Source organism: Carcharodon carcharias, chromosome 16 (genome assembly GCF_017639515.1).
Source record: "Carcharodon carcharias isolate sCarCar2 chromosome 16, sCarCar2.pri, whole genome shotgun sequence".
Lineage (NCBI taxonomy): Eukaryota > Metazoa > Chordata > Chondrichthyes > Lamniformes > Lamnidae > Carcharodon > Carcharodon carcharias.
The window spans coordinates 51,789,905-51,814,639 of NC_054482.1; the positions used below are offsets into that span (position 1 = coordinate 51,789,905).

Genomic DNA, 24,735 nt, shown 5'->3' on the forward strand with positions numbered 1-24,735 from the left:
CTAGGCCTTTCATTGTAAACTGATGTTTTGAGGGTGCAAAACAGCTCAGTTGTATTTTTAAAGGGACTGCACCCTCCATCGATGGGGAGTTTCCGACAATGCGCACAACGTTACTATTAAAGACGAACACAAGACGTTGTTGTCGAAACGTTCTTTTGTTTTACAATATTCGGCCTCTTATTCACGATAAGCGGGAACAAATTTCTACGTGAAGTATTTCTTTTGCAAAGTGTCCCTCTGCCGGAGAGTAGGGGACCCGGAGCCGGTGCTGCAGTCTCCTGCATTGGCCGACGGTGCCAGGTTCTGTGGGAAACCGAGCTGGAGAAAGATATCCAAAACAAAAAGAATTATCTGGAAAAACTCAGCAGGTCTGGCAGCATCGGCGGAGAAGAAAAGAGTTGATGCTGCCAGACCTGCTGAGTTTTTCCAGGTAATTCTGTTTTTGTTTTGGATTTCCAGCATCCGCAGTTTTTTTGTTTTTATCTCTGGAGAAAGATATGTTCATCGCAGTCACGCTACCGGGAAGAGCACCGTACCACAATCCGGACTGGTGCGCATGAAGATAGGTGGTTTCCTATCAGGCTGTTCGGAGCTCTTATTCCAGCAGGATACCTCCTGGAATTGCATTTTAACGTGTTACAGGTTATTTTGTTGCAAATGGCAGCGCAGTATATGACTCTACAGTGAGCTTAAGAGGTGTTGAGTGTAACGGGTCCTCCCCTAAGTAGCGGATGGTTTGACCCAGATCCCTGGAACACTGAACACTGTGTTGCCACATCACTGCCGGGTTAGATAGTTGCGAACAGCGGTTTCCCGTCCTGGTGACATTGTATCCGGAAAACCCAAAAAGCGGGACGTGATTTAATCAGTTTTATAGAGAATCTCCTGCAGCCTGCCCCGCTACTCGTCAACTGCTGCTTTGTTTGATACTCAATGGGCGGTACCTCCAGTCTGATATTAAATTGCCCTCTTCTCCACCACTGACTGGGAACAGCAGACAAGACGATGATGACGGTGTGACATGGTTCTTCCTCTGGCCGAAGGCTCCGGAGCAAATGAAGCGGTATTCTCGTACCGTATGCAGTATTTTCTTCGGCAAGAAGATATTCTAGAAATGTATCAAGAACAAAGCGGATTGGTGTTCATTCAGCGACCCCAGGAATTTTTATAGATCACAATGACACTTGCTGGCTTTGCCCATCGACATAATCTCTGAATTCAAATCCTTTGGAGAATGGAGGTGGAACACAGTCCGAACCACCGCCCGCTTTTTGATTCACCTGTAATTGCATTTAATGAGGAATGCGTTTAAACTGGAGACAAAGAAAACCCGGATCAATGAATTATATGATGTATTGATTTTAATTGTTAATTTATTGCAGAGTATTTATGTTTATGGAAGATAATTTTTTAAACCGCGAATTTTGCATCGAGATGTGTGGTGGCACGGCTGTGCTACACCCTGAAATCGTCTAGATAGCGCCTGAACCGTTATTTATCTGAATTGGCGGCAGATAGGGAATCATTAACCGAAATGAATGGCTGGCAACAGCATCAAACCCAGCCATACTGGAAAGGAGCTTGCGTAATTTCAGTGCTTTGATTACAAGCAGTGATTATAGGTTGACTTCCTGCTGGCCTAGTTATTTGAATCTTAGGTGTTGAAACATTACTTTCTCTTGTTCTAAACCATTGACTTTTTAATTATTATTGAGAAGCCAAGGTGAAAGGTCAAAGCCCACAAATAGGATTGACCAACGTTGTGACATTTCTATTTACATTTTAACATGATGGCTGGTTGACCTTGTGCATTTTATCGTTTTTAATGCAGTCAACTCCATGCTGGAAAATGAAGGAGGTTTGTAGAATCTGTGCCCGGGAGCTGTGTGGTAACCAGCGACGATGGATCTTTCACACAGCTTCCAAACTGAACCTACAGGTTATCCTATCCCACATACTGGGCAAAGAGGTATCCCGAGATGGGAAAGCAGAGTTTGCTTGTAGCAAATGTGCTTTCATGTTAGACCGTATCTACAGGTTTGACACAGTTATTGCAAGAATTGAGGCACTATCTATTGAGCGTTTGCAGAAGCTGCTTGTAGAGAAGGATCGTATCAAGCACTGTATAGCTAGTCTCTTTCGTAAAAATAATGAGGAGCCAAGCAATGACAGCAAGGGGGAGGACATCGTGGCAGATGGCTCCAATCTACCTGATGTTCGGTACCATGCACTGCTTCAGGATGACTTTGTCTATTCCGGATTTGAATCATGGACTGAACAAGGGGAGGAGGCCATGGAAACTCACAGCTGCCAGACTTCAGAGACCTCAAGCTACAAATCCCGGAAGTGTCGCAGCTGTTCAGCCTTGCGTGTGACTGATGCAGATTACGAGGCAGTTTGTAGAGTACCCCGGAAGTTAGCAAAGACTGTTTCTGGTGATCCGTCCATCAGGTGTGGAAGTAATGTGGTGGGCAGTATAACTGCTGAGGAAGGAGTCACAATGCCAGTCATACACGAGACTGTGTCCATTGGGCAGTGTGAGTCTAGGACTTCTGTCTATGCTGACTCTCTGGATAAAATGTCTCCAGCCTCTTCCGTCGAATCTCTTGGTGCTGTAGTGGAGCCTTCTGCACCCATCAGAGAAGTGGCACAAGTAGAAAAAAGTGCCAAAGATGACAAAAGTCCCAAATCAGATTTTTCTGATGGCCAAGCAACCTACCCTTTGTTGCACAGCCAAAAGCTGGACTTTGTACTTAACTTAGTGAAGAATGTTGAATACAGGCCAGTTTCGAGCCCAAAAGGCAGCAAATTGCCGATTCCACTCAGGCCCACTCCTTTGGGCTCTCAGTCAAGTGGCAGTTTGGGCGATGGGATTTCCAGGTCTGATCTACAGAACAATGGCCACGAATTTGCTGGCAGATACATAGAACCTCCCAGGATGCACCTTAACTTTGATGATATGGCAGACCTTGACGACCTCCTTCAGGACATGCTTGATGAATATATTCCAATTTGCACCCAGGTACTTGAAGTGTTACTGTCTGTCTAGTTTGTCGTCTTGCCATTACTCCGACCCAGTTTTAACAGTCAAAGACAACAGAGCCATTAGCATTATCAGAAAATCTCTGCTTAACATTTGAGCTTTTCAAAATAGTTGCTCAACTTTTTCTTCAGTGATCCACCACTACCACCACCCCCCCTCCTCCAGCATAAATAGTTTTATGTTTGATAAACAGCTCTAATTGTGAAATGTAGGGCTTTTCTTTATTATTGCCAAGATGCATAGCATTATAATGAAAGTTTCTGCCGTGTGTAAGAGGTTCAAGGAAATACACTGATCAACATAGATAAATAGATGGCAGGGTTTGTTCTGTATTTAATATAATCTGTGAATTCCTAATGCATTGATTTGTTGCTATGCTGCCACTTCTCTTCACTTTATTTGGTTAGACTTGAAAGTTGTGGGCTTCATGCATCAGTTACAGACCCAAGAATGTTAGAGAGCATGTACAGGAGTAACAAGGGCATTGGTCTAAATGCAGTGTCCTATGTCATTCTAGTCACTTGGCATAAATTTCCTTTTGAAATAATTGTATTCAGTATCCTTTTTTTAAAAAAAAAAGTTCTCATCAAATTGAGGAAAATCAGTGTTGGAGAATGGAAAACTTTCCGATTTGCAACGAAGCAAGTGATGTGCTCGGGACAGGCAGGCAGACTCAGGAGGGCCTCATTAGCTTGTTGCTTTCGTACTTCCCGCCCAAAACAGCTGTGAAATCTGTGGAAAGCAACTGCCTGGCTTTTAAAAGCAGGTAGTAGGAATCTGGCATCAGGGACCCAGGCAAACACCCCCTGGGACATGTCAGCGAATTGTTGGGGTTTGGCAGGGGATTGTAGTCCAGGGAGATGGGGAGGCCCAAGACTTCCTACATGGAACCGAATAGAATTTTAAAGGCAACTTGCTGGGCCTCCCCTGATCTTAGCTGCTGTTCCCAGTTTGATAGGAAAGTTGGGACCACTCCACAGCTCAGGCCTCAGCTTTTAAAATAAAGCAGATCAGGCCCCAGTGATGACATCGGAGGTGAAAGATACTTAAGAAAGACTCCACTCGTTTAGGGTGGGTGTCCTTGCCACCTGCTATTTAAAATTATAGTCAGCGAAATCAGGCAGCAAAACAGTGAATAAACTCCTCACCACCACCCTGCCCATCACTCCCCCACCTGTCACTCCCAGTCCCATTTTTAACTGCCCCCTCACCTGGTCTCTGCCTGGTGAGCCAGTTAAAATCAAAACCCAAGTGCCAGCATCCGGTATGTATCAAAACTTGATTCAGAGTAAAGTTTCCACTGCTCTACCCAAACAAAATGGGTTTAACTCTAACCTTGCAGGCCAATCAGAGGCCGACAGCTCTCCATCACTGGCTGTGCCACTGGAGTCGGTGGCTGCTGCCGATAATGCACTGGGGTCTTCAGGGTTCGTCGTTAGATCCCTGGAGAAAGGTAAGCAAGGGCAGGATAGAGGTCATGGGGAGGGGGTTCAAAGAAAGGGCAGGGGAGGGTGGTTCTCTGCAGGCAACCCCGGCCCTGCATGCCTTTGAATGAGAGACTGCCTAGAAAGCTGCAAGGTAGCAGCCCCCACCCACTGCTGGCATCTGCTGCAAGCCTTGCTGCCCGGACTTAACTGGGCAGACATGGGAGAATGAAATGATGCCCTCTGTGTCTGAATTGCCTCCAGAAAAATGCAGCTGTGGGAGACATTGGACTGTAAGTTCCTCGGTGTGACAATTAATTATGTGATATTTTCTTCCGAGCCCATCTTGCCCGACGTTCTGACTCACGCTGGGCAAGATCCAGGCAGTGCAGCACATCCCCAAGGACTGTCGAAGTGAAGGAGGACATGTCCCCTTTTTTACAGCAGTAGCTGCCGTAAACCAGATAAGTTAAAGGTCCCATTGAACTTTAAAGGTCCTTGACAGGCCTGGGAGAAGGTAAGTGTCTAAGATAGGTTATGTGGGCTTTGGGGATTAGAGGTCGGCGGGGAGGGGGTGTGGAGCTGGACCTCGGTGAGGGGGGGTGGTATCAGACCTTGGTGGGGGGGGGTCAGTCCTCAGTGGGAGGGGATTGGACCACAGTGGGGAGGAGGTCGGACCTTAGTGGGGAGGGTTTGAATCTCGGGGGTGTGGGGGGAGGTTGGAGGGAGTGGGCTTGGAGACCTTGGAGAGGAGGGTGGTGGGGGGTGTCGGTCCTCAGTGGGGAGGGCGGGGGGACCAGACCTCCAGGGGTGGGTGCAGTCAGACCTCAGGAGGGGGTGTAGGTTTTGGGTCGGGCCTGCGATGGGGAGGGTGGGGGGCCAGGTCAGGCCAGGGGGGATGTCTGAGGGAGTCAAGTCATGTTGGTTGGGGGTGAGGGGGAGGCATTGTTCGGGCCGGGAGGGTGGGGGCTGTTTCGTGAGCGGGGTGGGTGTCAGGTTGGGCCTAGACCAGGTGTGGGAGTGAGAGTCTGGGCCTGAGAGGGGATGTGGGTGGGAAGGAATATCGTGGGAGGTGGTTAGTCAGGGGGTGGGGGAGTTCCATTGGGGGTTGGGGGTGTGGGGAGAGTCCTGTGGGGGTGGGGAGGTTCAGTCTGGATCTTTGCAATAGTTACCCAGAAGTTAGGTCTTCGGATGGATCCCAGTGCAGGACAATTGCCCAGAGGAAGTTCCAAAAGGGAGTCCCCAGTGCATCTTTGTGGTACCCCCCCAATCCGATGCTGGGGATCTCGGAAGTTACAGCCCATTAGATTCCTCCCTGTGACTTTTATAAAACTGTGTTTGTGCAGTCCTCACTCTATTGTGCTTTGAGTGTGCCTAGAGACTGTCACATTATGTAGAAAATGGGATCCTATTCTAGATGTAACACAATCTTCCTTATTACAAGAATGGATGATCACAATGTGATAAGCTGGAACAGTGTGTTATGCTGCAAATGTGACACTGATTGTCCGTTGTCAATTCACTTTATTTTGCCCAATTGTCCCTCAGGGGTTGTACAAGATTACAGATGGGTCCAGATAAAGAAGTCCCTTCAACCTATTTGATCTTATCTCCCTGGAATAGTAATCCCATCATCTGTCCATTATAGAAGCTAGTCATTCTTTGAGTTCTATTTGTCCAACACAAGGACAACAAAGCCTGCACGTGATCTGTTATGCAACGTGCTAAACTTGTAATCAGTAACTCACTGAATGCCATGGGTATTGGCTAACAGAACAGCACATGCCCAAATCAATCAACATTGTTTATGTGGAGGAAAAAAGTCAAGTAAAACTTGTTAAACTCATTATATAAGGATGCTTTTTCCATCTTGCTGAATGTCACATAACAATGGTTATAATAGGAATCTAATCTAATCAAAGTGCAAAGACGATACTATAAACACATGTGAACAGCATTTAAGTTGGTTTAGATTAGACTTTGGAACCCAGGTTTAGATTGCAACACTGTAATCGTTCTCTAGTGTCTCTCATTCCTTAAATCAATTTAATTCATACTGATCTCTTTAGCCTAGGGTTGGGGAGTTCCTCCTGTTGATAACTTTAGCAAAAATGTTTTATGCTCAAACACAACTAAATTATCAACAGGAATAATTTCACACTTTTGGTTCTACTGAGTTTATTTCATATTAACTTTCACCTGTTGGTACATATACAAATGTACTATCTCTAGTTGTAATTTTATTTGGGTGGTGAATATTTGCGATTTGTTTTGTATAATTTTGGAGACTATGAGTTAAGACTATAATTATTGATTCCATGTCATTAATCCATAATAATGCATAATGAATTATAACCACATTGCAAACTTATACGGAAATGGTTAAAAATGGTCAAATCCAGGAAACAGCTAGCTATCCATGTGTATCTTGGAATTCACCAAGGCTCCTTAGACAGATGACCACTACCATCTAGAAGGACAAGGGCAGCAAATAGATGGGAACACCACCACCTGGAAGTTCCCGTCCAGGTCACTCACCATCCTGACTTAGTAATATATCGCCACTCCTTCACTGTTGCTGGGTCAAAATCCTGGAACTCCCTCCTTAACAGCACCGTGGGTGTAACTACACCACATGGACTGCAGCGGTTCAAGAAGGCAGCTCACCACCACCTTCTCAAGGGTAACTAGGGATGGACAATAAAAATGCTGGCCCAGCCAGCGCAGCCCACATCCCGTGAATGAATAAAAGAATTACGTATAAATTTAAGTTTTATGTCGAATGCAAAACATACACTGCCTAATTCTGATGACAGATCACCGCCCTGAAATGTTAATTCTGGTTCTCGCAGTTGGTCAGGCAGCATCTATGGGGATTGTTGGAGATATTTTCTGTTCTTAAACCCCAAAATTGCTGATTGGCTCACAGGACAGAATTTCACGTCCCACAGGTGGCCATGTGCCCAACCCGATTGGGCGTAAAATCGCCTGAGATGATGTCGGGCAAGCATCCCGATGCCATTGAGCACTCGTGCGATATTTCGCTTGGTGGGCACGCTCAAAAGACTGAAGCGTGCCCAGCAACAATTAAGCCCATTAACCGTCTCAGATTTTTCCGTGGCCGGCAGACAGGCAAATCGGCCAGGCGGTCTTTACATTTTTCATCAAACCTCATCCAAGGGTGGGATGAAATCTCCATTATGAAATAAGATAAAAATAAATAACTGTGAACAACATTTTTATGAAGTATATTTTCAGGTGCTTGATTGTGATGCATGGACATTTTTTTGCAACTTTTTAAACCCTTAATCATTTGAAGGTCTGCAGCACCCTGAGGCAACTGTCTGCCTTCAGGGAGCTCTCTCGCAGCACTCACCCATGCCCGCAGTGACACCGTTGCCCACCCTCACCCTGGCAGCGCTGAGCTTTTCAGCGGGTGTTTCACGCTGGCTGACCATTGATTGGCCAGCCAACATGAAAACGTGATCAGGGGCCGATCGCTATCGCCAGCCTGTTTCCTGGCCGCTTCCCAGCCCGCCAACTGTACGCACCCACCAAAGGTAAAATTCAGGCCATAGTCTCTGGAACATCTATTGAACAGCAACACATTGAGCAATGCTATGGGTCATCTGCCAGCAACACTATCTGTCAATCACTGGACTGACTGGTTCTAATAACAATGCAACACTGCTGTCATATGCAGTTTCCTGTCCTCCTCTTAAGCTGCTGACTTCTACTGTGGCACATGCATTCTTGTGTGCACCTAGATAATGAGAGTTAGCAGGCCCTTTCACGATGGAAAAGACATCACTGTGAGCCCAATCATTTACCCCTGCCTGACATCTACACTTGCCTATTTACTGATAGCAAAGTGGAATGTCCAGGCACACCTTAATGCGCTTCATCCTGTGCTCAAATTCTCAACATGCTAGTTGAGAAATCCACTAATGGGTTCCCTATTGCTGTCTACCATAAGCCTAACTTCACTGTTCAATATACACGCTGGGATTCCTACTGCTCCACATGCTACAAGATTGGCCTTATTGGCAATCTCATAAATAGGGCTGGGGCCATTTGCTCACCATGGAGCCTTGATACTGAAAAATGGTGTATCAAAGCTATCCTGTGGGATAATGGCTACCCCAGTCAGATCATTTCACACTGTGTATTGTGCACACTCAGGAATGGGCCTAAGGCCACCACTTTCAGACCTGAAAAATACCCAGTCTACCTCAAATGACCCTGGAAGGGTAAAGCATCTCATAGATTTGAGCAACAGATGAAGCTTGCCGTTTCATGCTACTACTTGCAGTGGCAACATGAACAGTGTTTTCCACGAACAGGATGTTGCCATCAAGCCAAAAAGACATTCTGCCTACCCCATAAATGCGCAATGTGGTATATGAATTTCAGTGCTGGTGCAATGCCAGGTACGTAGGCCATATATCCCAGTGACTGGCAGATCATGTCAAACAGCACATCCCTTCAGCTGTTTGCAATAGTAGAGTACTGACTGTACGCATCCAAACAATGCTTGTAAAACTCAGAACATAATATCTGACATTAAATATGATTCCGCAATAGAGCAGCACTTGCTAAACAGCCTTGAGTGTGTTAAGAATTAAACTAACGACCAATTTAAGTTTCGCAGTTGCACTCGCAATGTAGTTCACTTATGCTTGCTAGAAGCTACATATATTCATATGCAGTGATCTGTTCTCTGCTGGCAAAAGGAGTGTGACCAGAAATTGCACCTCTTTTGAATAAACGAAAGCTTGTGGGACAATAGCTCCCTGGTGCATTCCCAAAGGCAGCATTTTGACCGATCGGAGCTGACTTGTCAACCAATCAGCACCCCTTTTCTCATGCACTATAAATTGTTGTTCACTTTAAAATTTGGCATTTTGCATCTGTCGCAGTGAGCTCCTGTTGTAAATAGTCTGTGATCATTAAGTTCAATTGTCACATCCTCACTGTGGCCTTGGTGAAAACAGCAAAATCTGGGGATTTTCCCAGCGTATATGGCACAATACACAGATAGTGCACTTCCAGAAAAAGCCCCAAATCTGAGCTGTGGATTTTTTATCACAATTTTACTGCACCAGTGTATGGTAGGTCCTTATTTCATTTTAATGAGACAATCTACAAACTAAATAATTAAGTTCCTTTCTTTGTCTTATACTTGTAGTCGTTTGGTAGCACAGAACCTGAGTATTGTTGAAAAAAGAGACTTTTTTGGTCTAATCTTTTCATCTTGTACTCTTCAGGACAAATTGCAAGAATACCAAATGTAAAGGGAACAATAGTTTATACTGTATGAGAAGACTTCCAATATAGTATAAATTGTTGCAGCCTTTACATTTACTATTCTTGCGAATTGTCCTGATGAGTGCAAGATGAAAAGCTTTGACAAAAAAAATCTTTTTTCAACAATACTCTTATTCTTGTCATTGAGGTTTGATTCAGCAACAAAACAAACCTCTAAAACTCAAGCTGTGATTTCACATTTCCGCTGTTCTAACCTGACATTGTTTGACTTTGGACTTAGCAAATGGTGGCAGCTGTCAGGTGATTCTGCTACATAATTCTAGGCACCAGTTGAGTCAGCTCTATGGTCTTTAAAGATTTTTACCTCCTAGCTGTCTATCAGAGAATGGGGAGTTTTAACATCAGAAGCACAGTATGCACAATTGTGCACAAAATGATTTAACCATTGTCAGGATTTGGAGCATTTTGCATTCTTAGGCAGGAGATGCCATTTTGCTTTTTTTTTTATCAAATTCTGTCTCAGAATAGGAAGCAGCAAATGTAATAAATACAAAACCAGTGTCTAAATTTGATGCTCGGGGCCAGAAGGCTAAGGTTGGTGGTGGTGGAGGACAAGAGTTAGGCTGGTGTGTATGCAAATGGCTTTGCCATTTCTTACTGTTCTGGCTAAGTGTAGTCGCACTGTAACACTCCTGCTGTTAAGACATCTTGTTTATTAATTTAAAATATTGTGATAATTTTCCATTTAACGAGCTGTGGCTCATGTTTACCACTGTGGCTACTGCCACAAGCTGAGAATGAAAAAGCCACAAAAAAACTGATGGTCAACTCCTGTGTTCTGTTGATATTATGCAAGCTGATAAGTCAGCATCAATCAACATCAATTAGCATCAATATCAGTGCAATATCTGTTGTGACACTTGGATGACCCAAGGTCAAAGCCTAGTTTATCCTGAGTTAGGAACAGTAATTGGCCTTGGTGTTTGTGTTGGGATAGGGAGAAGATAGCAGTCCTGTTTCTGATAGGGTTTCAGTGACTCAAGTATGCATGGGCCTGAGGGGCGGGGGGGAGCACATGCACCTCAGGTGAGAAATTGACACAGTTCTGATGTCCCCACTGCTGAATATTTATACATCTGACTATATTAATGTATGAATTAATGAGTAGTTGGAGTGATTTTTTTTCTTCTCAGCACCATCAGTTCCCATTGTGACATGGTATGAGATATCCACAAAGTACTGTATGCATGACTACGTTTTACCACTGAGTTCACATGCTTCAAAATTCTCAATTCTTGAAATTTGAATTAAATTGTTCCTTGCCCTAGTGCCCATGCAGCAAAAAAATACCATGTGAAGTATGTCACACTCTAGGACCAAGATAGTGTTTCAGTGAGTATTTATTTATTATATGGGATTCTTTATAATTTCACTGATCTGCCCTAGGCAAAGTGGACATTGTGAGGTATGGAAAAAAATACCATTCAATATATGGAGCTCTAGACAGATATAGGATTGCCTGCTTTGACACCATGCTGAAATATTTGACCAATATTTGACCATTTGTTCTCCTAGAACCTGATTGAGGAGCAGCAGCAGCAGTTGAACCAGTATGAGTCAGCAGCTGGACAGTGCGTTACTGAACTGCAGAAAGCCCAGGTCCAAGTACATGGGTTGCAGGGCAGAATCCAGGAGACAGAGTCTGCTAACAAGGTGAGCTCCTAGGAGTGATAGAGGTTTGGTGTATAAGTGGCATGCAGATCTAAATTATTCTTTTGAGCAGTGCCACCACAGACATGAGGTCAGAAACAAAGAGGCAACTTATAAACCATGAGATAAAAACAAAAAAATTGCGGATGCTGGAAATCCAAAACAAAAACAGAATTACCTGGAAAAACTCAGCAGGTCTGGGAGCATCGGCGGAGAAGAAAAGAGTTGACGTTTCGAGTCCTCATGACCCTTTGACAGATTCTGTCGAAGGGTCATGAGGACTCGAAACGTCAACTCTTTTCTTCTCCGCCGATGCTCCCAGACCTGCTGAGTTTTTCCAGGTAATTCTGTTTTTGTTTTAACTTATAAACCATGCTTGTCTTTCCTCACCACCACCCCACACCCAACACCTCGCCCTCCAGTCATCATACATAGACCTCTCAGAAACAATAGAATGATTTGAGGCACTGCCTGCAAGCACATTGGGCAGGATTTTGACCTTGGCAGGCGTGGTCGGGAAGCTGACTGCCACCCGCGATCAGCTCCACACCGCAATTTCACGCTGGCGGGCCAATTAAGGCCCGCCCAGCATGGAACGCAAGTGGCAGCGCTCAGCACTTCCTGCGTGTGTGTTGGGGGGGGCGGTGAGGGTCTAGCACGAACTTTGTGCATGCACACAAAAGTGCCTCAGGGAGATGAAGTGCTGTTTAAAAAAATAATAAAGAAAATAAAATTGTCATAAAACATGTCCCCTCATGTGACTGTCACATGAGCTGGGACATGTTTTTAATTCAAAAATAAAATTTTTATTTGATATTTATTTACTTTAGGAAACCTCATCCTACCCATAGCTGAGGTTTCCTAAAATATTTAAAGGCTGCTTGGCCTTTTCGCCTGCCTGCCAACCATTACGTTCAACTGGTAGCATAAGTTTGAATTTAAGTAGCTTCTTAATGGCCTTAATAGGCCTTTCAATTGTTGGCGGGCGTGCAGTCAACTCTGGCACGCGCCTGCTGAACGAAATATTGCGAGACTGTGCAATGACATTGGGACGCCCGCCCAACGTCATCGCACGTCATTTTATACTTGGATGTGTTGGGTGTGCACCCACACGCTGAGCTTATTATTCAGCCCATTGTGTATGAACCTCACTCACATCAGGGACACCAATGTGATGAATAACTGTAAGCTATTTTTGGCCTATCTGGTTTGTCACATAATAATATTCTCCATTTTAAAATCGTAATGCACTGTCTCTGCAGTGCAATTTAATTTGCTGACTAGATTTGCAATAATATGCATTGAATTGATGATGTCAGAGGTGTGGAGTTACAATAAATTTAGAATGTTCTGCATCAAACTGTACAAAACACAAGATTATTTTCAGGAAAACTCAGGAGGATTCTATATTTTTGGTATATATTTTTTATAAATACATATGTTGTATATCTTTGTATCGTGGGTTCAAACCAAGCTCACACTGATTAAATCCTTTTTCTTTGGTTCTCAAGTTCTAACATAAAGAAGATAAAAGAAAGACTTACATTTATATAGTGCTTTTCATGATCACCAAACATCCCAAAGGGCTACAGCCTCTAGTGTAGTCACTTATAATATCGGAAATGTGGCAGCCAATTTGTGCACAGCAAGCACCCACAAACAAGGATGTGACAATGATCGAATAATCTGCTTTTGTGATATTGAACAAGGGATTAATATTGGCCAGGACACCAGGGATAACTCCCCTGCTCTTCTTCAAAATAGTGCCATGGGATATTTTACATGGGGCCTCTGTTCAACATCTAATCCAAAAGATGAGACTTCCAACAGTGTAGCATTGCCTCAGTGCTGCACTGAAGTGTCACCTTGCGTTTTATGCTCAAATGTAAAGTGTGATTTGAACCCAGAACCTTGTGATTCATAGGCAAGAGTGCTACCAGCCTGGCTATGGCTCTGACTTTAAAGTATGTTTGCACAGTTTCATCCCAGGAATGGGACTGGAGCACAGAAGTGTCCACATGGTGTTATTAATTGGCAGCCTGACTCAGAGGCTTTAAAGCAATGGATGCCTAAGCCTTTGCACTCATGGTTGTACAACACATGGAGCCTCAGGACCACATACTAAGTTTAAATTCATGTTCCCACTAATTTACATATGTCTCATGTTGCTGAATATAACAGATTTTGCTGTTTTGATTTGGGATTTATAAAGCAGTGAGGGCGCAGTACTATAATAAAAGCAAAATACACTGGATAGTGGAAATCTGAAAGAAAAACAAAGTGCTGGAAATACTCAGCAGGTCTGGCAGCGCCTGTGGAGAGAGAAGCAGAGTTAACGTTTTGAATTCTTCAGAGGGAGTAGTACTAAATGTCCTTTTCAAAAATTCAGGCACAAACAATTCCAAAAAGATGAGCCAGTTGATAAACAGTGTACATAGCACAAAGTTGCTTGTGTTGCGAGGATCAAGTTGTCAGGTCTCAAGAGATGAATGTGACCCTAGTACTACAGGTTGGACATCCTTGCTGTTAAGGGCCGTGGAAATACCAGTTTGAAGAACCTTTGTGCTTCAGTTATTTCCCTAAAGTAGTGCAGGTAGTGAACAGGAAAACCTTTCCACTGTGTGATCTTTAACTTTCCAGACTAACTATTGCAAGCTCATTATTTTCACCCTGTGTTTGTGGACTCCATTGACAAATTACGAGCCAGGGATTTATAGTGGTATAGTGGTATAACAATCAAAGAGTCCATAGAGCAAAAACAAAATCCTGGTCTAGTCTGAATAATTAAGTTTAAACTAAAACAGAGAGGAACAGGAGAGAGGAAAGGTTTTAAATTAATCTTTCTCCCACCATCCTTTGTGCAAGTGGTAATCTGTCATGGCTTCACCTTGCCAGATGCTGCAGGAGAATCTAAGAGAAATGGAAAGTGAACTAAGGGCGATGCGCTACACAGCACAGAAGCAGGACCGAACCCAGTTGGAACTGAAGGAGGCTTTGGAAAACAAGGAGAAGGAGGTAAAAATTCTGTAATCCTGTGTGAACACTAGAGGAGAAATGTCATGTACAGAGTTGACTGGAAGGATCTGAAAATTTGTGCACGTATAGAATCATAAGGCTGAATTTTCCTGTGGGCTTTGGGAAGTTGGGACCAAATGAGGGTCCTGAACCTGCACTTGCTGACAGTGGGACACTCACATGAAGGAGGCCATCTCTCAGTTCACTGTCAAAATGAAGTTGGCAGGCAGGCCCCCAGTGCTGCTGACCCAGGCAGCTCTGAAGTTTCAACAGCCGCATTGGGAAGGCTGAGCTCTGCTGAGGCAGATAAGACATTGGGCATGGATGTGCCCTCGGAGGGATACGCTTGAAATAATATTTCAGAGGAGCCAAGCAGGCCTGCTTCCCGAATGGAGGGGTAACCCCCTCAGCTGACTGGTTGGGGCAGAGGGGGCAGCCTTTCCGGCCAGCAGCCTCCTCTTTCGTGGTTCCAATAGTCCCCTGGACTGCTGCGGGTAGGCCACCTCTATTAAGCTGGTGACCTCCACATACAGCTGACAAAATGCCAGTGAACACCTAAATTTATCCCTAATCAGGGCATTAAATATGCTGATTGGCTGCCTGCAGCTATTCCATGTCCCTGCTCACCTCCAGGGAAACTTGCTCGGCAGTGGGAATGTGTCGACCCAATGTCCCGATGTGGTTTCCCACTATTTTCTCATCTCCCCTGCCTTCAAGCTCACCACCCGGCATCAGGAAAGTTCTGCCCTTACATCATTACAGCAGAGATGGTGGCCATTCAATCTGTTCTGCCTGTGCTGGCTCTTTGAAAAAGCTTTACAACTGAGCTCCAAACTCCAGCTGTTTTCCCATAACCCTGCAAATTAATTCTCCTTAAATATATGCATGGACAAGATGGGCCGAATGGCCTCCTTCTGTGCTGTAACTTTTCTATGGTTCTATGTATATTTGCCTTTTGAAAGTTCCTATGGAATGTGTTTCACCATTCTTTCATGTTGTGCATTCCAGACCACAACAGCCCTCTTTGTGAAAGGTTCCTCCTCAATTCCTCCCTAGTTCTTTTGCCAAGTATTTTAAACCTGCGACCCCTCTGATTACTGACCCGCTTGTCAGAGGAAACAATTTCTCCTTTTTTGCTCTATCAAAATCCGCAAATTTTGAATACTGCTACAGGCTCTCCCCTTAACCTTCACTGCTGTAAGAATTGTGCAGCACTTCCACACAGGTCAGCGCTGACGCTGCAGGAGTAATTGAGTGAGAGCCTGCTGCTGGCACAGTCTCATTAGCAGTGAGCACTGCAAAATAATCAACTATTGTGTTCAAGAGCTCGTGTCTAATAAGGTTCTACTCTGACACTGAGTGTCTGCAGAGGCAGAGTTACTGAAAAGCCCATGATAATTCATCTTAAAAATATTAGCCTTGGTTAAAAATAAGTGGCTGTTGATACAATGGCTTAGTGCACTCATTGTGTGCACTGTGCATTCCTAGAGCAAGGAAATAGGTAAAAAGCATAAAGTATTTCTTTAATTTCATTAACAGTTCAACATGCTGGCAGCAAATTGGAAAAGCCAAGTCTCAGCAGAATTCCACATTTGATTTCATTTCGGGGTAGCTGCCAAGTATCCCATGGAACCTGCAGACTACGGAGTCTTTTCTTAGGCAAGATTGTAATTCTGGCTGTGTTCTGTATGGATGTAGACAATCTGGCTTATAGTTTACCTCAATCTGAGCTGAAAGGGGCCCAGAATTGAGATTAGAGGTAGTAAACTATAGGCCATGGAGTGAGGGGGTGGGAAATTTTCCTAAACTTGGAAAATTCTGTTGTAACATTGAGGAAGAGCTTGCATTTATTTACCTGTTAAGATAAAAGTGTACAAAACGGAATCCAAATTACATTCCTCTGTCTGCTATAATTGTTAATTAATTTCAAATGGATATACTAATGCCTAGATCCTAAAGACAGAGGAATGTCAGATGAATGTGATAAGTGTCCGCTAATATCAACAACTGTCATTTCCAAATGGGGTATTAGCAGTTGTGAACATAGTGGGAAGATTTTCAATCTTTGCTGCTTTCAGGAAGATTATAGTTACATTCTAATGAACAAATAGCAACCAGAAGAAATCTCCTCCCTTGAAGAGCAACCACAGCCTGCAACATTTGGATAGTTTTGTAGATGGTAATAATACCAGTGCATTTTGAGACCTTGAAGATCCAATTTCTTTGTCACTTCCACCCCCCTCCACCCGGTCCCCAGGTTGAAGAGCTTTATCGTGTCATCGATGGCCAGAATGAGACTCAGGCCAAACTGAGGGAGATGCTTCACAGAAGTCAGCTTGAAGACCTGAAGGTAGGCAACAAATAAAAAGGTAACTTAAATAGCCTTGGACTGCATACTCTGCACTTCAAACCTTTCTTGCCTTTCACTAATTTTGTCTGTAATTCTGTACTTAGTGCTCCTCAGAGGTTATGTCCTGTTCCAAATCAGCTTCAATAAGTCATCCTCTCTCATCTATTATAAATCTCCAAGTATATTATTATAGATAATCTTATGCTTCCTTGGTATCATATTGTGTAGATAACAATTTACAGCACACCAGCTCTTACTCTAAGTCATTGTTTCTTAGAAATTCAAAACCATGGAATCCATATGTCCCCCATTTCCCATTCGTTTCTAACCCACAGCCTTTTAAAATTATAACCCTGCCTTCCTTTCTTTTCTTACTCTTTCATTTCAGTAAAAGAAAACTGGGGAACAAGGGGCTTAAACAGCTAAGTGTGTGAGTTATGCTGCCAGCTGCGTTGTGGAGTCACACAAGCCAGTGGAGTCACACAGGCCAGAAAGGTTGCAGGTGGTCTCAGTCAAAGAACTGAATTGGTTGATCTCAGTGGAGGTTTTAAGTTAGCTAATTTTAGTGGTGGTTCTGAGTTGGCTGATTACTGATCTCAGTTGGGTGGGGGTGGTGGGGGTGGCGGGGAGGAGAGGGGGTAGGCGGGGTCAGTCAGCCTATTTCAGTGGAGTAGCATTGAGATAGGAAAATGCAGCATCCTCACCATTGGCTCCTGGGCTAGGGAGGGAAATACAACTGGCCAGAGCTTTCATTCCTGAATATTGCCTATTGATCCCTGACACTCATTTCCTAGATTTGCATGTGAAAATTAACCATTTGCATGGGGTACCAGAAAGTTGCCAGCGGTCAGGGGACCATACTGCAGGAAGAATTTTAAAGATGAAATGTGATCATCCTTTTCCAGTAGGTTTCTGTGTGCAAGTAGTAAGGAGATAAATGGCCAAATAATTTTTAGTGGAAAGAAAACAGGAAATGCTGGAAGTACTCAGCAGGTCAGGCAACATCTGGGGAGAGAAAAACAGAGTTAACATTTCAGGTCTGTGTCCTTTCATCATTTTTTGCTGGTGTTATTTGAGGGATAGTACGTAATAATTCATGCACAATAAACTTCACATGTGTTTTAGCACTTTGTGAAATAATGGCCCAAATCTTCCAGTCTCCAAATCATCAGATATTAGATGTAAGTTGGGAGAAACGGGTTAGGACCTTGCGGAAGTCCAGACTTACAGACGGGCAGAAATTGCCCAGGAAGTTTAAATTTCCAAAGGGTCGATTTCTGCAGCCCGGGACCCTCTGTGAACCCTGAGCTCAGGGCAGAAACTTAGGTCAGATACAAGGGACTTGCCTGTGTAATTACTCTGGAAATGTTAGAAAGTTTAATACCTGGCCTAACTCAATGATTAGCCAGCATAACTCAAACGAGCAGCACAACCAAGCCCCCACTGACCACCCAACTACTCCTCCCTACCAACTTCAACCATCCCCTCCAACCTAGTTTACCCCAGACCACCCGACCAGACCCCACTACCTCCCCGACCACCTGACTACTTCTGCCGACCACTCTGTACACTCAGACCAGAAATGACTACCCCACTGACCACCCCACTACCCTCCCAACTAGAGCTGAATACCACCACCCCTCTTCCCCTCCCACAACCAACCCAATCATCCCTGGACCACCCTACTACCCCCACCCCGACCAGAACTGACTACCATCTCAACTGCGCCTCCCCAACTACCCGACTAACCCCAAACACCCATCTACAACCCCCTTGCCAGATCCAGCTACCCCCCCGACCACCCAACTATCCCCTGACCACCTGACTATGCTCCCAAAAACCAGACTGCTCCCCAGATTACTCGACTATCTATTTACCGACCTACTTCACCCACCTCACCCATTTACCTACCTCACACACCCACCCACCTCACATATCCACATCACCTGCCTACCCATCTCACCTACCCACCACACCCACTCACTCGCCTACCCACCTACCAATTCAATTACTAATCCATTTACACACCCATTCACTAATCCACATTAAAAGACTTGGATCTTTAAACCTTTTCCTGAACATGCAGCTACTGTGATAAAAAGGGGGCTTGTCATCTCCTTCCTCGCTCACTGAACTTTCTGGTGAGAGTGCGCTGATTCATTTCCACTTCAGCCAGGATCGGAAGATACAGCTGAAAATGGGTCATATCATCAGATCATAGAAAACATCATGGGCAGTGACAATGCACCCATCACTGCCACGCACCAGAAGATGTAGGCCAATCACACAGCCCTACTGTGTTGTGCTTGATCACTTACTTAAGCATTTTAGCCAGCAATATGCCGTATTATCTCATCTCCTAGTGATCAAAGACTGCTAATGATTCCGTCACAGCAGCAAATGGTTGCTGTTCGAGTTAAGCATTCACATTAGAAGAGTGAATTTATATTCTGTTGGAAGTGCCATCTTTCAAATGAGATGTTGAACCAGTGCTCCATCTGCCCCTCACTATCTGAAGCAGGATAGGAGGTCTGAATGTTCTGAGCAGCATTTATATTAGCATCTCTCACAATCTCAGAACCTCCCAGAGTGCTTCTTAGCCAATTGAATACTCCTGGAGTAGAATCATTGTTGGAAAAGTAATAAATTTGTGCAAACCAGTAATCTCAGCACCCCCAACAGTCCTTACCTGTAGCCTGGGCCCTCCACCACCCTGAGACTCTGAGGGGTGCTCTTCCGGTAGCAGCCACAGCCTTCTCCATGGTGATGCTAAGCGCAACAGCTGCCGGCCTCTGATTGTCCAGCAGCTCTCAGTAGGCAGGACTTTCGCCCCCAGAGTCTTGATTCCAGGGGAAGTCCAGTCCCTTAATCAGGCACTGATTACCTTTGATGGAGGGAACCCCTCCCCGAAAGGTGACAAGTGGCCTGCACAGGTTCACCTGTCATTGCATGCCGTATGTCGACAAACCCGTTTGCAGCTGGGTTAAACCCAGTGGCGGCAGGCTGAGACCCTTAAAAGGTCATTAATTGGTCGCTTAAGGACCTCAATTGGCGATGGGATGGGTATGTCAGCCATGGGCCTTCCCACCCAGAACTTAATTCTGATGGAGGTGGAAAGATGGCGGGGCTCAGCTATGCCATCATCTGGCCCTTCCTGCCTCCAAGCTCGCCACCAGTGAGAGCAGGAGATTCTGCCTCTCATCTAAAAAAATGACACTTCCAACAGTGCAGCACTCCCCCTACTGCACTGAATTGTAAGGCTAGATTTGTGCTCAAATTGCTGGAACAGAAAGTGCATTTCCATTAAGCCAATGATGATGGAAGTAGAGCCCTTAAAGCAGGCTATCTGTCTGACCTCTTTAACTTGAGATTAGAGACAGTATGCATTGAGGATAAGGAATAATATTACAAAATTTTGAAGTAAATTTGAAGAATTCCACCCAAGATTTGAAAGATGAGAAAGCAATTTTACCCTCATTATTGCTCATGTATATTCCCTATTTCTCATTCTACTCCACTTCATACACATTTCTGTTTCCTCTGGGTTATAGCGTTGTGCATCCTGTCAGAGTATTAGTGGACAGCCGGTACCACCACATGCCCAACAACAAGCTGAGCTGCTAGAACTTCAAAGCACCTCCTTTTCCAATCAGCTGGAATTGCAGCGAGTGCAGAGGCTAATACGCCAGAAGGAGTACGAGCTGACTAAAGACAGACGGAGAAAAGAACTGATCGAGTCTGAACTGGAGGAGGTGCATCAGCAGAAGGAAGCTACCATCAAGCACAATCAAGTAAGCGTTTAGTGTTTCAAACAAAGTCTTGGTTCCAAGTGTACACTTTCCTTATATGCATTGTATTGGCTAAGATTCTTTTCTGGCCCAGTATGCTTTTTTTTGTCATTTATTTTTCATTAAGTTGAGGTTTGCCTATATTGGGGAGTGACAACACTATCTATCTATTACACTATCAGGAATATTACTAGATCAGGAATTTCGTAGCACACTGGATGTAGAGCAGAGATCCCTGTATTCTGACTCAGCTCCCACCTTCTAATTCACAGTGTGACTTTTTCCATCATCAGCACCGATTCCTCCAACCTCTATCTAAGATTTTCCATTTGTGCCAAGTAATGGTGCCAAAAAAACCCCACTTGAAACCATGTGGCCACTACCTGAGGCAAAAGAGACTTTCACACCATAGACTGGTTGGATTTGAAGCTGAGTTCCTGAGGTGAAGAGCAACATTCCTCCTAAACTATGTGCCCACACAGCAACTTGGAAGTTCCCATGCAGCCCAACTACAAGTTGGCCCCTTTAAATTACTGTACATGCGCGACCAAGAAAAGAAATTTAAAGGGCCCACACTTAAATGAAAAGGTCACGCACCTGATAAAAAAATTAGAGCGGATATTGGTGAAGAACAAGGTATTAAGTATACCCAAGTCTCACAACTGTCAAATTTCTTGCACTTGTTCATCAAAATATCTCTGTATCTGCTGCTGATGTTGATTTTCCACTGTTTTCTTACTGTTTCTGGGTCTACGATATTGAAGCTAATTTTAGACTTATAGAACATACGCAAAATTAACTATACCATATGGTTTCTTTGATTGCTAACCGGTGCAGAGAATCTGTATTCATTTTGTGGCATGCTACCAATAATTTTAGCTATTGGGGGTTTGTTTCAGGAGCTGCTCAACACACTGCAACAGGTCCGGCAGGAGCTCCTGGAGAAGGAGCAGCACTATCAAGCCCTGGAGAGAGAACATCAGCGTGAAGTCCATGTCCAGGGGGAGAACATCCAGTGCCTAAAAGAGAGATTACAGGACAAAGAGCACTTCCTTCAGGTACAAAGAGGCACCCAATCCTGAAGCCTCACAGCAACACAATCCAGTTATTCATTGCCTTGCAAATAGATACACTTTTTTCACTCCATTGATTTCATCCGTTCTCCAGGATTACTTCTCATTCCTCCCCATCTCTATTGAAGTTCAGATGTCTTGCTGGGATATGGTACCACTGATGCTGGCAGCCGTCTGGTACCTCCTCAAAATTCCTATGCTTCATTCTTGTGTGAGCGCATACAGTGAGCAAACTATTCACTTGTTGAGAGTATCACAGCCGAGTCTTATTCAACTCACACACACTTTCCAAGAGGGGTCACGGGATAGCAGTCGGAAACAGCTGCTTTTTTGTAACAGATCCCATTATGTCATCTAGCACTGGGGCAGAAAATTCTGAACCTTAAGCATCTGAGCAAAAATCAGAGCTCAGGCTATGTTGTTCTTTACCAGAAGTGAGAAGAATCCAGGGGGGTAGATTGCCAGAATAGCACCTATATACATTCTAGCAGAGGGCTCAGAGGCAAAATTGATAAAAGTTCCTGAGGTGGATTGAACCTCTGTGCTCTTAGACAGAGGGTGTGCATGCCAGCATCATCAAATTAGTAGATGCCTTGACTTTGAGCTAGAAGGTTGTGGGTTCAAGCGCCACTCCAGGGCTTCAGCACATTTCAGTGCACTGTTGAGGGAGTGCTGATTCATCAGGGGTGCTACCTGTTCACCTGAATTGGTGCTTCAGGTGGACATTAAAGATTCCATGGGCTAGATTTTGCATAGAGACATATTCTCCTCCCACCTTGATGGAAAAGTTGGTCTTGAGCCCTCTGACTCAGAATCTGGCTGCCGTGCAATGATAATATGTTGGAAGCAGCCTTAACTGATTCAGAGTGGGACATCCATCTGGGAGATAACCCCACCCTAGAGAGCTACCAGCCAATTTGATTGACCAGCAGCTCTGTAGTCCCAGCAGTGCCGGGATCGAGCGGTGGCCACCACAGGGAGAAGTGTCATGGAGCCGGGCTTCAGATAAGCCTGGGAGTTTAGATGGGCCTGCCTGGCAGATCCCAGCGAGGGGCTTGGTGGGAGGGGAATGGTGGGGCCGGGTGTTAGAGGCCAGGGGGGAGGGTTAAAGTGGGGTATGATCTTGGAAAGGGGTGCGTCCGATGGGCACCCATCAGAGGAAGTAACCCCCCCACACCTGAGAGTAGCCAAGGCAGTGAAAGCTGCTCAGCTGCCTGCCTTGCCTCCGCCTTCCCCCTGCTCACATCAAACAGCAACAGAGGCAAAATGAGGCTCTTAATAGGCCATTAATAGACCCAAGATGCCTGACACCTTCGCAACCCACTATAATATGGGAGATAGGTTGGGGTAGGCAGGAAGGCAGTGGGAAACCCATCTGTTTTATTTTACCGTGTCAGCCCTGCCTTCACATATGCCAGCGAGGGGCTGCAAAATCCAGATCCATGTTACTAATCAGAAAAGAATAAGGGAGCCCTCTCACTTTCTAGCCCAGCACCCGTCCCTCAACCAATACCTCAGAGAAAGTATTAAATACTATTAAATATTTGTCAATGTTTTACTGTCTACAAGCAGTAAACTTCCCAGGTTAAATCAAAAAAATGACCTGGATTTTGCAGTCAGCAGTGACTGAACGGTGCCAGCCGTTTGCTACACTTGTTCTTGCCCACAGGCTTTCAATGGGCTTTTGCATTGGAACTGGTGGTGATTAGAAATCTATTTCGATAAAGCACTCAACAGAAAATCTGGTACCACTCTGAACAGAGCGAGCAACTGTGTATCTGCATAACCAATCAGATTAGAGAACCTTTATTTAGGTTACAAAGTCTGAGCTAGGAAATATAAGTTAGAATATTTAATTCAATGTAGAATCATGTACAGAAAGCAAAAGAGGGAAGGAAAGAAGCATTGGATTAAGAGATAGGAGAGGCAGAAAGGAAATTGTTTTAATGAAATGTTTTATGTTTTTAAATTTTCAACAATAATTAAAATCTGAAGATATGGGACTGCACGCTCGTGAAACTTAATTCTCAGTGTCTGAGAGGTTGTTTGACAATAATTAAAATTTATCATTGTTAAAAATTTACTTGTGTGGAATTGAACAAGCCCTAACTCTTTCTGACATGCTTAGTTGTTATCTTATCATGTACACTCTTCCAGCTGTTTCAATGGTGAATCTCTCAGCAAGATACCAGTAAAGTGTAGTTCTGGAAGAGCAGGCTAACTTGGACAGCAGCTTCCTAACTTCCACGTTGAAAGTTAATTTGCGGTTGCTGAAAGTTGTGTCTGATTAACATTTTAATAACGGTTAACACTAATAGTATCAACATTATTTCTGTAGTAAAATCTAGGCCATTGTGTAAAAACTCCAATTCCACTGTCCCAGCAATCTCCCTGAACCTTCCTGAAATCATGGCAGATTGAACAAAGGCAATTTTGCTGTTTCTAACACCAGTCTTCCTTACAGTGAGTAAGCAAGTCAGGTTTCAACATTATTATGGGTATTTTAGTGTTATGCTTCATGTTGGTTGGGAGTTGGGTTGACATAGCCTCAACTCTTCATTTAGATCCTTTAGCAGCCACTGCAGAGAGATTTTAATCTTAGCAACTTGGACTGGAGGCAGCCAAGTGCCCAACGTGAAAGGATTCTATTGTAAAGCCAAGGATTTCTCTTTGTATATTCGCAGCAATATATTGAACTCTTTGAATGTCAGGAGAATGGAGAACAAAATGGAGAAGAAAGAGATGCGCTGGTAGATAAACTCCGAGAGCGTATCAAAGAGAGAGATAAAGCTTTGGAGGTAGGTCAGAGTATTTTGCTTCCTATTTATTTCTACTTAATGTAGAAAAAAATGTTGTTTCTTGCTCAATTGTAACTTTTCAGGCTTCCTTTACTAAATGTATTCCTAGTATTAGTGACTGTTTATTCCACTAAACATGTTAATGGCTAAATTAAAAGGAATCCTGTGCTTTCTTTATTAAGTAATGTTCCTTTAATCCTCATTTTGCTTAAATTTTTTTTCACATCTCTACGCCATATTGCACAGTCTGGGGAATGGGGAAAGTC

At 44.2% G+C, this 24,735-nt stretch overlaps 1 protein-coding gene across 20 annotated transcripts in view; it reads left to right on the forward strand.

The window, feature by feature from the left end:
- The window catches only part of LOC121289280 (phosphodiesterase 4D interacting protein), a 288,682-nt gene that overhangs the window by 102,538 nt on the left and 161,409 nt on the right, over positions 1-24,735 (forward strand). For 19 of the 20 annotated variants that reach the window (XR_005945527.1, XM_041208553.1, XM_041208557.1 and 16 more), the window contains exons 1-7: positions 597-3,022; positions 11,311-11,448; positions 14,341-14,460; positions 16,718-16,810; positions 20,362-20,601; positions 21,498-21,656; positions 24,356-24,469. Coding sequence is in view for 19 of the 20 variants with exons in the window: in XM_041208553.1 (XP_041064487.1) it covers positions 1,826-3,022; positions 11,311-11,448; positions 14,341-14,460; positions 16,718-16,810; positions 20,362-20,601; positions 21,498-21,656; positions 24,356-24,469 (2,061 nt within the window). In the remaining variant the exon portion in view is untranslated. Of the gene's footprint in view, positions 1-596; positions 3,023-11,310; positions 11,449-14,340; positions 14,461-16,717; positions 16,811-20,361; positions 20,602-21,497; positions 21,657-24,355; positions 24,470-24,735 lie in introns of those variants that run through there. The other variant, XM_041208572.1, reaches the window with a different exon arrangement.